Raw genomic sequence first — 17,500 nt, 5'->3', positions numbered from 1 at the left:
GTATGCATGAAATGTTATCATTCGAGAGTTTATGATGCAGCATCGCTGCTTCGCGGATCTGGTTACGTCTTTATGTCAGAGCATATCGCTTGATCGTTCGATGCTTGGGAGAGACATTTAGAACTCCTTGTGCAAGCACAACCACGGGAAAGAAACTTGTCTTTTGAACGGTGGCAGTTGCTAAAGTTGTTAGCAAATGAAAGGGTAAAGTACATAATACATTCCCCATCATCATTTGTTTCTAGGTGCAGACTCATCAGTTTACTTTGTACTCACACGCAGACACACGCGTACACACACACACACACATACACGCACGCACGCACACACACACGCACACACACACACACGCACACACACACACACACACACATACATACATACACCCCCGAAAACGGAATATAGCTGCCTGCATGGCGGGGTAAAAACGGACATAAACCTAAAAGCCCACTCGTGCACATACGAGTGAACGTGGGAGTTGCAACCCACGAACGAAGAAGATACACACACACATACATACGTACATACACACACAAGTCTGATATCACTCAAAGTGAAAAGACTTTAGTTGATTAAAAGAGCGAACACACATACGTACACACTGTCTCTCTCTCTCTCTCTCTCTCTCTCTCTCCACACACCTCACGCCACCACATCCACCACCACCACCACCACTACCACCATCACAACGCCAACACCGACACAATAGCTCTCATACACTGATTGCAATTAGTCTTGACAACGATTTACACAGTCTGGGATTGGAAGCATGAATAAAAGATGACCAGTTTGACCCCCCAAAAGCAGCCACTGTCAATTCCAAGCAAGCGCCCAGAACCCAGGCTCACTGAGAAGCCTGTGCCCCCCCACCTCCCCCTCTCGCCCGCTCTTAATGACGGTACCAGCCCAGACCTGCCGGGTGAGGGAGAGGGAGGGGGACCCATGTGGGCATGCAAATAGACGCGCTAGGCTGTGAACTGTCTCTGTCTCTCTCTGTGCCTGTCTCTCTCCCTCTGTGTCTCTGTCTGTCAGTCTCTCTTCCTCTCTCTCTCTCAGTTTTTTTCTCTCTCTGTGTCTCTCCCTCTCTGTGTGGCTCTCTCTCCCTCTCTCTGTCTGTCTGTCTCTCTCCCCTCTGTCTCTGTCAGTTTCTCTCCCCCTCTTTCTCTCTCCCTCTCCTCTTTAATATTCGTTTGTAGAGCTTATGTATGTCAGTTAACTGTTACCTTTGTTAGTGAGAATATGTATAATGCTATTTTGTATTTGCCCCTTCAGTATGGGACCAAGGCCTTATTCTGAATAGACATTCATGTTCATGTTCTCTCTCTCTCTCTCTCTGCGTACGTGCTTGTGGGTGTGTTTGTGAGGTGTGAGTGTGGATGTGTGCGCACACCGTGGCAGTTAAAACACTCCCAGTCCTGTTTCTTTTCACCTGGACCTGTTGATGGCGGGAGACAGAGAGACTGATGGAGATGGAGCCCAGATGTGGTTGATGTTGGCGACTTGTCGTGTAAAGCTGCATGGGACGTCCTCATTATTTGTGTTGTGGGGAGGGCCTTGTGCAGGGTGGGGATTAAGGGGAGTTAGGGGATGGCGTTGTGGCAAGGGACCGGGGTTGTGTGTGTGTGTTTGTGTGTGTGTGTGTGTGTGTGTGTGTGTGTGTGTGTGTGTGTGTGCGCCTGATTCATCCCTCTGACACTCTGGGGGTGGAGGGTGGGAAAGGATGGCGGAACTATTTTCAAGTGATGTCCATTGCCACTGGCACCTCCAGCCGCGCTGACATAGCTTTGGCAGTACTTAGCATTTCCTGACTTACTTTCATGACCCTACTCCGACTTATGACACATGGAGGGTTTCCCTTGAGGGCAAGGAACCACCTGCAAAGGGCTGGGAAAGCAGACGTGGATGTGTCGCCGCTGGTGGAATGAACTGAGTCGGCCTGTTGATCAACGATTGGAAACTGATCGATCGCAAAAAGCACTTCAGCTTCCAGGAAATCGATGCTTGGCACGACCGGTTCAGCAATGAAAGTCATCGGATGTGACGACAGGAGCCGATGGTGTCCTGACGGGCCAGTGGTTAAGAGCGTCCGTCCGGCGTTCAGTCTGACGAGTCCTGGGTTCAATTCTGGTATCGGTGCCTGGTGGGGTGAAGGGTGGAGATTCGTCTGTTGTTTTCCTCAGCTCCAGGATCAGCGATAGTGCAGGACCCGCTAATGCCTTTATTTCTTTCTCGTGTAATACACGCGTGGCGCAGAAGATCAGATACGCACATTAAAGATACCGTGATCCATGTCAGCGTTCGGATGGTCAATGAAACACGAACATACCTAGCATGCAGGGCACTAATAGAAGAAGAAGAAAGTAACGGCTCAGAGTGACGGACGGTCAGCCATAATTTTGTCTGAAGTCCGATGTAAAGAAAAAAAAGAAGAAATAAATTTTTAAAATATATAGGTTTAAGGCAATGTCCCCACCTCTCCAGGCTGCTTAATCAAGACTCTAACATTTCAGCACAGATCTGGTTATTTCTTTCTTTCTTCTTCTTTTTTTTATCGAGTCATCTCCCTTTGAGCGCGTGCGCCGTGGCGTGTTGGACTGCCGAATTGGCTTCAGTTTCTGACCGATTGATCGCCTAACACACCATCAGCCACGTTAATTCTGGGCTCATTCATATTCAGATTAACAAGTCTTACTCCGTCCCTGTCGTGTGAAGTGAAGGCAAAACAAGAGAAGGCGAGAAGAGGGTGTGTGGGCGGATAAGAGTGTCGAGGGGTTTCACATCACTTGTGGAGTCGACAGCTGTCTTGCTGTCTCGCTGAATGCTGACGAAGGTGTCGTTTGTGTTCTTTGTATAAAAGTGAATTTTGAAGTCTTAATGAACCTCATACAGAAAATTGAAAACGGAATGGGAAGCCCAGAGTGGCATAAGGCAATGCGCAACTTTCAGATTAAAAAAAAAAAACCCACATGGTCATACTGCCCGGGACATGCAGGAGTTAAGGGAAATGAGCGAGCTGACAGACTTGCTGGTAACGCAACACCAACGAGCGGCCTACATCTAGGAAAATCGGAAATCCTCAGAAAAGTCAAAGAATATCAAAAAGAACAGGTAGAAGGCCATCACACCATCGATCGCCTCAAAGAAATAAAAGCAGAGAGAGGGAGCGGCCGTAAGTCTAACATGAAAGGTAGAGCACGATGCTTTGGAAATCAAACAAATATCGGCATCATTTCCAAACCAACATTGCGCAAATTTCTTCAAAACGGAACAGAGGCTCTGTGGGCTTTTCCAAATACAATAGACCGAGCAACACACTAGACGCCACGTTCTTGGCATCAGAGATCTTTTCCCATCCCTCTTGCGGCCAATCAGTGGCAGCCTCTGTGCGTGTGTGTATGTGTGGGTCTGTGTTTTTGAGTGCGTTTGTGCATGCGTGAGAGTGTAAGTGTACACAAGTGTCAGGAGAGTTCTCTGTGTGTGTGTGTTGTGTGTGTGTGTGAGGGGGAGGTGGGGGTGCAGGGAGGAGGTGGGGTAGAGGATGAGGTATGTGAGTGTATGCATGCCTACACTGTGGGAGCAACAGGATATTGGAACGTGTATATTATATATATATCTTTGTATATATGTGTGTGGGGTTGGGGCAGGGAGATATGGGCGTGTGTGTGTGTGCTTGTACAAGTAAGCGTTCATCTGTGTGTGTGTGTGCGTGTGTGCCGTGGAAGCTGCGATACATAGACTAGAAATGAGTGTGTGGAGGAGGGGGTAGAGGAGGTGCAGGGAAAATTTGTGGTGTGTGTGTGTGTGTGTGTGTGTGTGTTGGAGCTCATGTACGTTTATACGTATTTGACTGTGCTTTCATATCTGTGAAACTGCGTTTTTTGGGGCATACCTGTTATGCATGGGTGGGTGTATGTGTGAATGTGTGTCTTCATGTTTTATATTTATTTGCTTATTTATCATCATTGTTGTCTTATTTATTTAATTATTTATTTATTATTATTATTATTATCATTTTATCATTATTTTCATTACTACTATCTTTTTTTTATATCATAATTATTATTTATCTATTTATGTATGTACGGTTATCTATATATATATTTTTTTTTTCTCAAGGCCTGACTAAGCGCGTTGGGTTACGGTGCTGGTCAGGCATCTGCTTGGCAGATGTGGTGTAGCGTATATGGATTTGTCCGAACGCAGTGACGCCTCCTTGAGCTACTGAAACTGAAACTGAAGTCTTAAACGTGAACCTGGAGCTACTTTCTTAGGGGAGATCACATTGATCCATTACGTATATCCACTTCCGTCTTTATAATCTTCGTGTTTTAACATTTTGCATTTAAAGTAGACCCCCCCTCCTTTTGTTGTAATTGTATCAGGCAAGAGGCAACTGTTTGTTCCCACCACTTCTTGATCTAAGCAACATTGTGCGTAAAACCTAACGACATTATTCTCGTGGAGATGGAGTAAAGTTGGCGACAGCGGCGATGACAGATAAGGTATTGCTAAAGATAATCGTGCTTCCGTTTTCGAAAGTGAAGACTTCTCTGGCAATGAAAGATGTTGGTGGTGACGCGGCGATGAGGACATCACGAAGGACTGACTGGTTTCATTGAACAAATTCAACCAGCAGCACTCAAGCTGTGATACATGTAAAGCAAATAATAAACAAAAAAGAAAACCACAAACAAACAGAAACAAAAACAAAAAGAAGAAAAACCGGACACGGAAGACCAAAGCCAGGCTTGGGTGACTTGCGAACATAGAGGAGTGTCGTGGAGACGGTCCTGGTGTGTCCATTCAGTTTGATCCAGCTGGCAGACTGCCTTGCTGTACGTGCCCTGCTGCGTGGTGGTTCCCACATGAACAGCCACTGTGATCCTTTCTGTGTTCCCACATGAACAGCCACTGTGATCCTTTCTGTGCACCAGCCTCTGGGGGTCCCCTGCACGTTCTTGATATCACGTTGGGTGAAATGCACAACTCATCGTGTTCAACCCACCACTGAAGTTGGTGCACACCAACTGGTGTGTTAGAAGGGAGACGCTCACTCATATCAGTCTGCCTCCTCGACGTACCGATTACTGTTATTAGTAGGGGTAGGTGGGGTGTGGTGGGGGGGGGGGGGGGGGGGGGTGTGGGGGGGGGCGAGGTGCTGCTTAGCAGGTGGTGTGCTGCTTAAGTCGAATCTGAACAGGTACTGCTGACCCGACTTACCGATTACTGTCAGTAGGGGGTGGGGAGTGGGGGGAGTCGTGGGGGAGGTGGGGTGCTAAGTAGATGGTGTGCTGCCGTCAGTGGAATCAGAACAGGCACTGCTGAACACTCAGAGGCAGTGCGTGGTCTCTTCTGCTGTGTGGCCTCGTGGCTGGCTAACATTGGTTGTTTCCCTGTGTACTGTTGCTGGCACGGGGACTGTGGGAGACGAACCTTTTTATTGTTGCGTGTATGGAAGAATAGGGATGAACAGCGTAGGGGTAATGTTTCTGAAACAGCGGGGAAAATGGGGTCACCACACACACACACACACAAATAATAATAAAGGTGATGCCCTTTCGGTGTGGTACCAGAGACAGTGAATCACGTCCCCAGTTGCATCCAGTGTATGCTGTGTCCCGGACCAGACTGTAGTCAACACCAGCACCACTGCAGACCATGAGCTCTATGACACCCTGCAAGACCTGCGATAGACAGCAGTTGTTGTTTGTTGTTGTTGTTGTTGTATCTGAAGTGCTGAGTAAACGCCTTTGAAAAATAATTTATAAGACAAACGAAGAAGCAGAAGAAGAAGAAGAAATAAAATAAAAAAAAGAAAAAAAAAGAAGAAGAAGAAATAGTTGTAAGCGTAATCCATACTGCAAACACCTTCCCACTACACGCCGTGTCCCCCTTCCCTGATCCCGATACCTCCCATCCCTTCCTCTCCCCCCCCTTACCCCCCCCCCCCCCCACCTTTATTTCCGTGCTGACCTTCCGTTCTCATTTAAAGCGTGGGCTGTCTTCTTGATTAGTCGTTTTCATTTAGTGTGGAGGCAAAACGAAATTGGAAGGAGAGAAAAGAAAAGAAAAGGAAAAACAAAAAAACAACCCAGAACAAACCAGAACGGAATCAATGTGTGGATAATTGCATGCCATTGTCCCCAGAATGTCATCGTTGGGGGGGAGAGAGGGGGAATTAAGATGAGTATCTTGCTTGGTAGATTTTCAGAAAGAGAGAGAGGGGGTGAGGGGGTGCGTGGAGAAAGAATGAGAGAGAGAGAGAGAGAGAGAGAGAGAGAAATATATATATTATGTGTGTTTCTGACGTGCGTGTGTGTGTGTCTGTTTGCGAACGCGAATAAGACAAGATAGGGAGGATGGATAAATATATATATATATATATATATATAGAGAGAGAGAGAGAGAGAGAGAGAGACAGAGAGAGAGAGAGAGAGGGAGAGAGAGAGAGAGATATGTTTGTTTACATGTGGTGCATGTGTGTGAGAGAAAGAGACAGAGAGCTAAGACGTCAATGCAGCAAGTCGGTGCGAGAATCTGAAGAGAAATAAACAGAGCGAAAGGAGAAGGGTGGAGCCCAGGTCGCTCGCGAGCGCGCGTGTATGTGTGTGTGCGCGCGTGTACGTATGGGGGAGCGGGGGTGGGGAGTGGGGGGTCCTACAACCAGAAGCAAAATGAGAGTGAGAAAGAGAAGAGAAGATCAATAAAGCAGTGATGACGAAACCCGAGGTCAGTTTAAACAGTCCCATAAATTCAACCTCAGGACGGACAGGTGTATGGCTGTTGAAATGTCCCTCACGAAAACTGTCCCTGCAGACCTGTTTAACCAATTGTGAGAAAACAAAAACTAGATGTGATATGATTTATTTATTGGTAGCGAAGTGTAATTTTTTTGCCTAGTATCCTTCCTGTAGAATTTCACTTATGGGTGGATCCTCAAAACATAAGCCAACATAGTGAGATTTAGGTCCATGAAAAGTTTTTAAAAATACCAACAACAAACAAACGCAGAAAAGAACAACAACCAGAAATACACGGAAAACCAATATATAACTCACGGTACACAACGTACAGTAACTGACAGGAGTGAGCTTGGTCTGTTTAAACACACACACACACACACACACACACACACACACGCACACACACACACACACACACACACACACACACACACACACACACACACACACACACACACACACACACACACACAAAACAAAAAAAACCCAACAACAAAAAAAAACAACTAACAGTAAACCCATATCAACTCACGGTAAACAACATACAGTAAGTCAAATGAGTAAGCTTGGAATGAAATCTCTCTTCCCCCCCCCCCCCCACCCCACCCCACCACAAAAAAAAAAAGAAAAAAAAATCAAACAAGCAAAGAAAAACAGGGGAAAAAACCGAAAGAAAAACTCCGGAAAAAGCGATTTCGTCTGTCAATGAGAAGCGCTAAAAACCAGAGAGATGCCAATCACGTAAACTGTGTTACACGAGGCATCAGCTGTCATGCAGGAATAGGACTGCTCCTGTGAGTCGTGAATACCCATTGAGCCCTGTTAAGGGATATGGTCAGATAGTGTTCTGTGATGTGGCATGGGATGTGGTCAGATAGTGTTCTGTGATGTGGTGTGGGAGGTGTCAGTGTTCTGTGATGTGGTGTGGGGTGTGTCAGATTGTGTTCTGTGATGTGGTATGGGATGTGGTCAGATAGTGTGGTCAGATAGTATTCTGTGATGTGGTATGGGATGTTGTCAGATAGTGTTCTGTGATGTGGTGTGGGGTGTGTCAGATAGTGTTCTGTGATGTGGTGTGGGATGTGTCAGATAGTGTTCTGTGATGTGGTGTGGGATGTGTCAGATTGTGTTCTGTGATGTGGTATGGGATGTGGTCAGATAGTGTTCTGTGATGTGGTGTGGGGTGTGTCAGATTGTGTTCTGTGATGTGGTGTGGGATGTGTCAGATTGTGTTCTGTGATGTGGTGTGGGATGTGTCAGATTGTGTTCTGTGATGTGGTGTGGGATGTGTCAGATTGTGTTCTGTGATGTGGTATGGGATGTGGTCAGATTGTGTTCTGTGATGTGGTGTGGGATGTGTCAGATTGTGTTCTGTGATGTGGTGTGGGATGTGTCAGATTGTGTTCTGTGATCCATCAAACGGATTTTCTTTCAGAGATCCAGTGCCACACTGTTTTCTTCAAGGGACGCAACAAACCACTTGTTTCACAACTACTAACTGAGCATCATGGAAATTAGTCTTGGCGATTTCCTCGATTAATTTTGTCAATTGTCTTTTCCACATAATCCCCCCCCCCCTCCCACGCTCCATCAGACCCCTCTCCTTCCCCCCTTCCGCCACCTTCCTCCAACCCGAACCCCCTCCCCCTGCCCCCACACTCCCCACCCCCCTCCCCTTCTTCAGAAAAGGAAACATGGGTCAGACTTTTTGTTTCCTAACGACACCCTTTCCACACAGCCCAATTTGCAGTTTTTCCACCGACATTATTTCACGCAATGATGTCACCTACTTTTAGTTATGCAAAGTGGATGGGTTGATTCCGAGATAGGAGGAGATGAGGCTGTGTGTGTGTGTGTGTGTGTGTGTGTGTGTGTGTTTGGGTGTGGGGGTAGAGGGAGGAAGGGATGGTAGCTGTTTATTTCCGTCGATACTTGTCTTTTTTGCACGATGCCTTCGTTTTCGCCGGGTTATTATTAGCGTTGAGGAGGGGAGGGGAGGGGGTGTAGTGGTGGAGGATTGACACTGGTCACGAGCAGACTAGATATTGCGTGGTGATGGTGACCGTGTGGTCATTTGCAGGTGGGAACATGTTGTGGTCTTCAGCCCAGTGTTTCGGAGAGAGAGAGAGAGAGTGTGTGTGTGTGAGAGAGAGAGAGAGGCGTGGGGGGAGAGAGTGAGAAAAAGTGTGTGTGTGTGTGTGTGTGTGTGTGTGCTTACGTGCGCGCGCACGCACACGCGCGCGCGAGAACGTGATGCCCCGATGCCTGTCTGACAGCCGGCTCGAAGTCCGAGGCAAAGGGAATCACGATTGCGCAACCATGTTCGTTGTGAGCAATCGTTAAAACGTAGGTGTTAACTCTCTCTGGTGTCTTGTCTGTTTGTTTTTCTCTGCCTCTCCACTGTTCCCTCTGTTTCTTTCTGTCTCTGTCTCTGTCTCTCTGTCTTTCTCGTATCAGAGAAATAAGTCTGAGATTGCAGAATGAGTTGACTGTTATATTGTGCGTAAATAAGAAAAACCCTCCATGCTACCCATGTCATGATACCCACGTATGTCTGTGTGTATTCATGTTGTATGGGGGAGGGGGGCAGGGGGGCGTGTACGTATGTGTGCGTGATTGCATGGTTGTATACCTATGTGCATGTGTGTGTGCGCATGCGCGTGTGTGTATTATGTGCCTTCGTGCATGTGTATACATGTATGCGTGCGTGCATGTGTGTAAATGTGAGTGCATTTGTGTGCGCGTGCGTATGCATGTTTATGTGCTCGCACGCGCGCGCGCGCGCGTGTGTTTGTATGTCATGCACGATCCCAGTCTGACAACTGCACACATCACATACTGTCCTCGCGAAAGCTTGCAGCTCAATTGCGCAACTTTGCCGCGTTTGCACAAAAGTTATTGGATGTTAACGATGTCCTCCTCTCTCTCTCTCTGTATCTCTCTCTCTCTCTCGCTCTCTCGCTCAGTCTGTCTTTTTCTGTCTCATCCTGTTGCACACACCAAATACGCATTGAGAGAGAGAGAGAGAGAGAGAGAGAGAGAGATGAGCGGAGGAATCAGCAGTCGAAACAGAGATGGACTGACCGTGGAATATCAGCACACACACACACACACACACGCGCGCGCGCGCGCACACACACACACATACACAAACGCACACACACACACACACACACACACACACACACAGAACCTCCACCTCTATCCCCCAGCCAGCCATCAAGACATATGAGCTGACGACAACACGAATTCACTGTTCATAGTGTCTCCCCCATGGCTGCTCACACACTTGTAAAGTGCTGTGTCTTCTGCCGGGGGTTTCTTTCTGTGAGACCCAAGGGAGATACAGGAATTTATTTGCGTGTGGTCTGCCAGTGTGGTGAGCGATAGTTGATGGCCGGGCACTGAAAAATAAACAGTGAGGAGACCTTGGTGTATGTGTGGTGTGTGAATGTGTGTGTGTGTGTGTGTGTGTGTGTGTGTGTGTGCGGTTCAACTTTATGAAGACATTTTGGTTGATACAGAATTCGATTATGGCTGGGAACCCCAATCATTTGTGAATCTAAAAGGGTTATGTCAGTTTGTCAGACCAGAATTTCTATATACCAGCATTTGAAGTTGGCGTGTTGCAGTAAATGTTTTAAATGAAATAATTTTCAAAACTGATGTCAGTATATGTTTAAGTATATTTACAACCTGCCAGATAGCTTATGGCTTATCTTTATTTGAGCAGCTTAGATGTGGTGGGCACAAGCTAAAAATTGGCAGGCTTCACAATATTCCACGAGAACTGCACATTTTCCGTCATGTGATTCGGTGTAAAGGGAGATTTTAGGTTTTATTTTGTAATGGAGTCGTCCAAAATTTGATCATCTTAGCTTCTTTCTGAAAAGCACATGAAGCAAAAGACATCTTAATTTTCAAGGATTTATTCAAAGTAAGGAGGGCAGTGTCTCTGCAGCTGGGAAAGTTTGATTGATTGATTGATATGGATACTTATATAGCGCCTATCCTCGGTCGGAGACCAAGCTATAAGCGCTTCAGAAACCCGGGGTCATTTACTCAACACGCTGGCTACCTGGGTAGAGCCGACTGACGGCTGCCTTTGGGCGCTCATCATTCGTTTCCTGTGTCGTTCAATCATATTTCAGGCACGCACACATACACACTCAGACAAACATGTAACATTTTACGAGTATGACCGTTTTTGTTTATTTACCCCACCATGTAGGCAGCCATACTCCCTTTTCGGGGGTGTGCATGCTGAGAATGTTCTTGTTTCCATAACCCACCGAACGCTGACATGGATTACAGAATCTTTAACGTGCGTATTTGATCTTCTGCGTGAACAAAAAGATTGTTATGTTACGTTCTCTCTTCTTTGCACCGATTTCACATGTTAGAACGATTGTTAATACTCTTCTTTTTATTGCTTGTAAAATCACCAAACGAAAATGCTCTGTTAACTTGAAATGCTTTTTGTTTCTTATAAAATGCGTATGTCGCTATTGTCTATCTTCCATGCCCCCATAGCGGGTCAGTGGGACTCAATTTTCTTTTTTTTTCTTTTTTTTTAAATTCTTGTACGTACAAACGTATCATTGCTATTGGCTGTCTGGAGGAAATTGCAAAGATCGGTTGTCTGCTACCTCCGAGTCGATATACGCGTGTAAACATGAAATACTGCAAGAAGAACGATAACATTACAAGAAGACAATGAACAAATGCTGTTTTTTGCGATGCTGTTGTTATCGTTGTTGTTTGTTCTTTTTTTTTTCAGTTGTTTTGTAGTTTAAAAAAAATGTAATTTACGGAAGTTGTCAAGTGCGTAAATCCACTCATGAATAAACAAATGACATATAAACTGCTTATTTCTACTTTTTGTTTTATTTCATCCGTCGACTTATCTGTTCGAATCTAAAAGACACACACACACTCTCTCATTCTCTCTGTCTCTCTCCCTCTCCTTCAGATGTGTTATCTGGCCAAGGCTTTCAACAGGTTGTGTCGATCCAGGCAGATTTCCCAGCAGACCCTACGCTGGTTGAACAATTGCGCGGGTTGTGGTATGTTTTTTTTCCCAGAACTGGGCGTCCCCGTGTCGTGCTGCCTCGCCGCCTTCCCACGCCTCGGCCTGTCCCCCCCCTCCTGACAGCTGAAGACATCTTTTGACATGTCCCCCTGGTCGCCCTGCCATTCTTCCCCCCCCCCCCCACGCCTTCTCTCTCTGTCTCTGTATCTTTGTTGTTCACACTTGCCACCACTTTCACACACACACACACACACACACACACACACACATACACACACACACACACACACACACACGCGCGCGCACACACACACACACACATACATAAACACACACACACATAAACACACACACACAGACATACACAGACAGACAGGAGACACACACACACGCGCGCACACACACACACACGCACACACACATACACGCACACACACACATACACACACACACACGCACACACACACACACACACACACACACACACACATTACTACGTATTTTCAGTTACACTCACAGGTCAAACCTAGACTGTGCACACAAAAAAAATTTCCGCCACAGACTAGTCACACAAAAGGCAGAACAGTCTTGGAGTATAAACACAGCAAGCCAGTCCTTGAATATGCTCACAATGTTATCAATTTGAGACGACGAACACAGCGAAACAACTTGACACTATACGCAGCGCAGATAACTCTGAGACTATAAGCAAGCACAGCGTATCTGTCTGAGACTTTACACAGAACAGAACAGTCTGTGAATAATCACAGAACGGATAATTTTTGACTATACTTACAATGTTCTATCTGTGGCTATACTTCCGGTCTCTGACGGTGGACACGGTTGATGAATCCAAACACAGTGCAGACGACAAACGGCAGACCATTGTGAGACTATTCATATTGCAGATCACAGTTAAACTATACGTTCACACTGTGACTGTACATACAACAGATGAATTATAACACAGCAAATGGGCCCAAGGCTATATACACTACAGATAAATCCTATATCACTTGCACAAAGCATATGGAACCTACCATTGAGTATTTTGGACCCAGACGTTGCAGCTCAGCCCAAGAGCATACACAAAGCAGATGGATGCATGACTATAAGAACAGAGGGTGAATAGTAAGTAATACATATAACAAGGGATTCCCAGAATACATACAAAGCAGATGAATTCCAGACTGCACATGGAGCGAATCAGTCCTTGACTATACAAACACGCACGCATGGAGGCACATGTTAACAAGACATGCACTTGCGCACCTACAGTCATAACGGCGGAAGAGAACATGCAGGCAGATATGCACTCTCTCTCTCTCTCTCTCTCTCTCTCACACACACACACACACACACACACACACACACACACACACAATCATGTGCGCGCGCGCGTACATCTCTTGCCTGCACGCATAAAAACGCAGACAGAGAGAGAGAGAGAGAGAAGGTCGGGGGGAAGGGAAGAGGGGCGTGGCATGTGACAGCTGATAAAACGTGGACATTTGCGAAGATCCTGTAGGAAAGTAAGGGACAAAGAATGCCTTGGGAATCTGCTCCAGAAAAAAAGACTTAAAAAGCAAGCAAACAAACAAACAACCCCTCCCTCCCACAACCCCCCCCCCTCCCACCCCCCCTAACAAAAATTAAAAAAATCTAAAAAGATGAATAAATAGATAAATAAAACAGGCGCTTCGGCAAGAGAAGGGTGTTTGTTTGCTGTGTTCTGTTTGCTTGTTTGGAAAAAAAAAAAAGAGAGAGAGAAAAACCAACAATAAATCTGATATCAGAATCTAAAGAACAGAAAAGCGAGGGGAAAATAGGACAGATGACATTAGAGGTTATTTCCGTGGGAAGATCTCATGGGAACCGTGGAAAGCGGTTCCAGGTTCACTGTAACAAGAGGCGCACATTAGAGATTATCACCACTTCTTGTTTAGCGTACTGTAGTGTTGAGAAGCGAAATCCGAAATCTTAAACTGTTTATATAATGTTCTTGTCTCCAGCAGTCATTTTACTTCTTGTTCTGCAGGCATCTGTGGGAACAGAGCATTTGGTAATTCAGTAAAAGAACACTTTGGGAAATAAGGATGTACATGGAAAAGGAAAACAAACATGGGTTCGTGATCTTCCCACCCAAAACAAACTGAACGGTAAATCAGTTCAAGATTGTGTGTTTGTGTGTGTGTGTGTGTGTGTGTGTGTGTGTGTGTGTGTGTGTGTGTGTGTTTTGTGTGAGCGCTTGTTGACCTGTCAGCATTATCTCCAAAGAAAGACAAAAATGCATGTCGTATCTTCAGACAAGCAAACATAAGTATTATCTTCAGGAAAACAAAGGAAAAAAACAATGTTTTCTCTGGAGAAAGAAACATAGAAAAGAATCACACACATACACATATCACCAGATCTGTCACTCGAGAATGGAATATTTTATTTACTGTGATTTATGGAACTGTCAAACGCCAAACGGCGATCTATATCCTAAATAAACGAAGGAGTGAATTTCATGTTTTGATGGAATTGACAGGTGGCTGACAGATCAAGTTTTCCTCGATGTCCCGCTTGATGCATCAACGTCACCACAAACCTCCCCCCACCCCCTTCCAAAAAAAAAAAAAAGGAAAGAAGAAAAAAGTTTCTTTTCAAAGAACTTACTAGTCTGTCGGGTGATTTGTGTGCTAGGGTATCGTTATATCAGCGTCCCTGTCCCTCATCTCTTCTCTGTGTCTGTTTGTCTGTCTGTCTGTCTGTCTCTCTTTCATCGTTTCAGCCCTTTTCTTTCTTCGCTATCACTTTTCATCATCATCATCATCATCATCATCATCTTTGTGTGTGTGTGTGTGTGTGTGTGTGTGTGTGTGTGTGTGTGTGTGTGTGTGTGTATGCGTGCATGTTTTGATGTGTCTTTCTGTCGTGTGTGAGTGCGCGCGTGTGTTTGTCGGGGTGGAAGTGGGGAGGGGGTTGTGTGTGTGTGTGTGTGTGTGTGTGTGTGGTAGTGCGCGCGCGCGCGAGTGTATGTGTGTGTGTGTGTGAAAAACAAGCTAACAGACAGCTCGCTGACCAGTGGTGCCTGTGTGTGTGTGTTATCAGCTCCTGCTCTCCATGATAACGTTGCTGACCCGTGGCCGCCTGTCGGACAGAAGGGAAAGTCCACGAAGCAAAGTCCTCCGGGCCATTCTTCTACAGGAGAGGTGAGTCGCCCACCCCCCACCTACATCACACTTTTATTTGATCTTCCTTCCCTCCTTCCTTCCTTTCGTTCTTGTTACTGGCATGTCCTGTGGTTGAGGCAAGGCCCATGTCACACGCCAGACGCCTTATATATATATATATATATATATATATATATATTGGTATATTTCTTGTTATCACAACAGATTTCTCTGTGTGAAATTCGGGCTGTTCTCCCTAGGGAGAGCGCGTCGCTACACTACAGGGCCACCCCTTTTTTTGTATTTTTCCTGCGTGCAGTTTTATTTGTTTTTCCTATCCAAGTGGATTTTTCTCCATAATTTTGCCAGGAACAACCCTTTTGTTGCCGTAGGTCCTTTTACGTGCGCTAAGTGCATGCTGCACACGGGACCTCGGTTTATCGTCTCATCCGAATGACTAGCGTCTAGACCACTACTGAAGGTCTAGTGGAGGGGGAGAAAATATCGGCGGCTGAGCCGTGATTGGAACCAGCGCGCTTTGATTCTCTCGCTTCCTAGGCGGACGCGTTACCTGTAGGCCATCACTCCACATTTGATCTTCCTTCCTTCCTTCCTTCCTCTTTTCTTTCTTTCTTGATACTGGTATGTCCTATGGTTGAGCCAAGGCCCACGCCACACATCAGACGCCTTTTATTTTGGTTCCTAAAGGGACGAGAACAAAGTCAGTGCAATGTCTGTAACGATGCTGTTTTGTTTTACAGGCCAGATTTTTTTTTTTTTTTTTAAACACGATGAAGTTCCCACGACAAGTCACGAGGTGGTGCTATGTTGGTGGTTGTGGTTGTAGTTTTGGTGATGGTGGTGTCGGTGGAGTGGTTGTGGTGGTGGTGGTGGAGTGGTGGTGGTGGTGGATTAGAGGTAGTGGTGCCATCAGTGGTGGTGGTGAATTGGTGACGGTGGTGGTGGTGGTGGAGGCGGAGTTATGGTCGCAGTATGGTGATGGTTGTAGTATAATGGTTACAATGTGGTGATGGGGGTATGGTTGGTGTGGTGGAGTGGTTGTGGTGTAGTGGTGGTGGTGGTGTGACGTTAGTGGTGGTTGTGGTGTGGTGGTGGTGGTAGTGTGTGGGTGGTTGTATGGATGATTAACGATGATCATGACGCCGACGACGATAACGATCGAGATACTGTTTGTGGCTTACAAACAAGTACTAAGCCTACCGTTGTATCTAAATCACCATGTGTCAAACAACACAAAGACTGTTAAGGATGACAGTGTTGAGAGACGAATGTCAACGATACTGATAGTGATGATGGTAGCTGTAATGAGAATGACGAGTCATATAGTGTGTTAATTCGTCATGTCTTTTAAGGACTATAATATTCTCAGAGGTGCGGATGAGGCATGCATGCTGGGCAACGGAACAAAGAAACCCAACCACCTTCTCTGGAGCACATGGCTGACATCGTGTCTGTTCTGCAATTTTGTTCACGTGCCATTTTAAAGTGGATGTGTAGTGCTGTGCTTGCTAACAGTGCAAAATAAACGAATGAATAAAATATTAAAAAAATGGGGGGAAAAAAAACATTCAAAATTAAAAGAGAACAACGCGAAGGCTGTTGTTTGGCACTGGTGTGACAGTACAAATAGCGATGGCAGTCATGAAGATTAAAATAACCAGATATTTATAGCGATGCTGGTGATTGTGTTCTTGATTGTACTTCTCACGAAACAGCACCACCTCTGCAATGGTCTTAATAATATGAAATAATGGTTGTGACATCATGAATGACAATGATAGAGCCACATGATATACGAATAATAAAAAGGAAACATTAAGCACTCGTCATACCATTTTGAAATTTGGCATATTTTTTTGGTTCTTCAGTTTACGTTAATAATCTGGAAATTTTCTTTGCAAACGTTGCAGACTTTTCTTCTTTTTGCTATTTTCTATGTCGCATAGTTTTTGTAATGCTTATAGATTAAAACAAACGAACAAAAAAAAAACCCCGACAATTAATGTAACAGTCACAGCGTTAAAAGCACCTAAAATTTCTGCTGGTTGTCCTTTTCTTCCAGCACTGACACAAACATGGACAGCCAATTTACACACACACACACACACACACACACACACACACACACACACACACACACACACATCCGTTCAAAATAGTGCTGGTCATTTTCGAATCATTCATTAACTCGAGCGTTCATAGCTGCCAGGCACCAAGCGACTCTGCCATGGGGAAAGTGGTGGAGGGAAGAAGGAGGAGATAATGAAGGGGCTGGAGATGGAAAACCATCAGAACAAAGGCATTGTCTCCCTTCTCCTGTTTCTCTGTCTCTCTCTCTCTTTTTTGTCCCTCTCATTCTCAGTCTTTTTTTTTTCAGTGCTTTTTCGTCTGTTTAGATTCTTTCTTTCTTTCTCTCTTCTCCTCTTGTCTCTCTCCTCTCTCCCCTTTCTCTCCCCTCCTTCCTTCCCACTCTTTTCTTTCCTCCCTCATTTTCTTTCTCCCCTCCCTCCCTCCCTCTCCCTCTCCCCTTTCTCTTCCCTCCTTCC

General features: G+C 45.6%; 1 protein-coding gene across 1 annotated transcript in view; it reads left to right on the top strand.

Moving 5' to 3' along the window:
- Nucleotides 1–17,500, top strand: part of LOC143297238 (uncharacterized) — a 219,481-nt gene that overhangs the window by 146,276 nt on the left and 55,705 nt on the right. Inside the window, exon 2 of the mRNA XM_076609475.1 lies at nt 14,872–14,972. Within this exon, the coding sequence (XP_076465590.1) occupies nt 14,872–14,972 (101 nt within the window). The remainder of the gene's footprint in view (nt 1–14,871; nt 14,973–17,500) is intronic.

Source organism: Babylonia areolata, chromosome 22, assembly GCF_041734735.1.
Source record: "Babylonia areolata isolate BAREFJ2019XMU chromosome 22, ASM4173473v1, whole genome shotgun sequence".
Lineage (NCBI taxonomy): Eukaryota > Metazoa > Mollusca > Gastropoda > Neogastropoda > Buccinidae > Babylonia > Babylonia areolata.
Note: the sequence above shows the minus strand (reverse complement) of the source record. Positions and strands in the feature narration are given on the sequence as shown.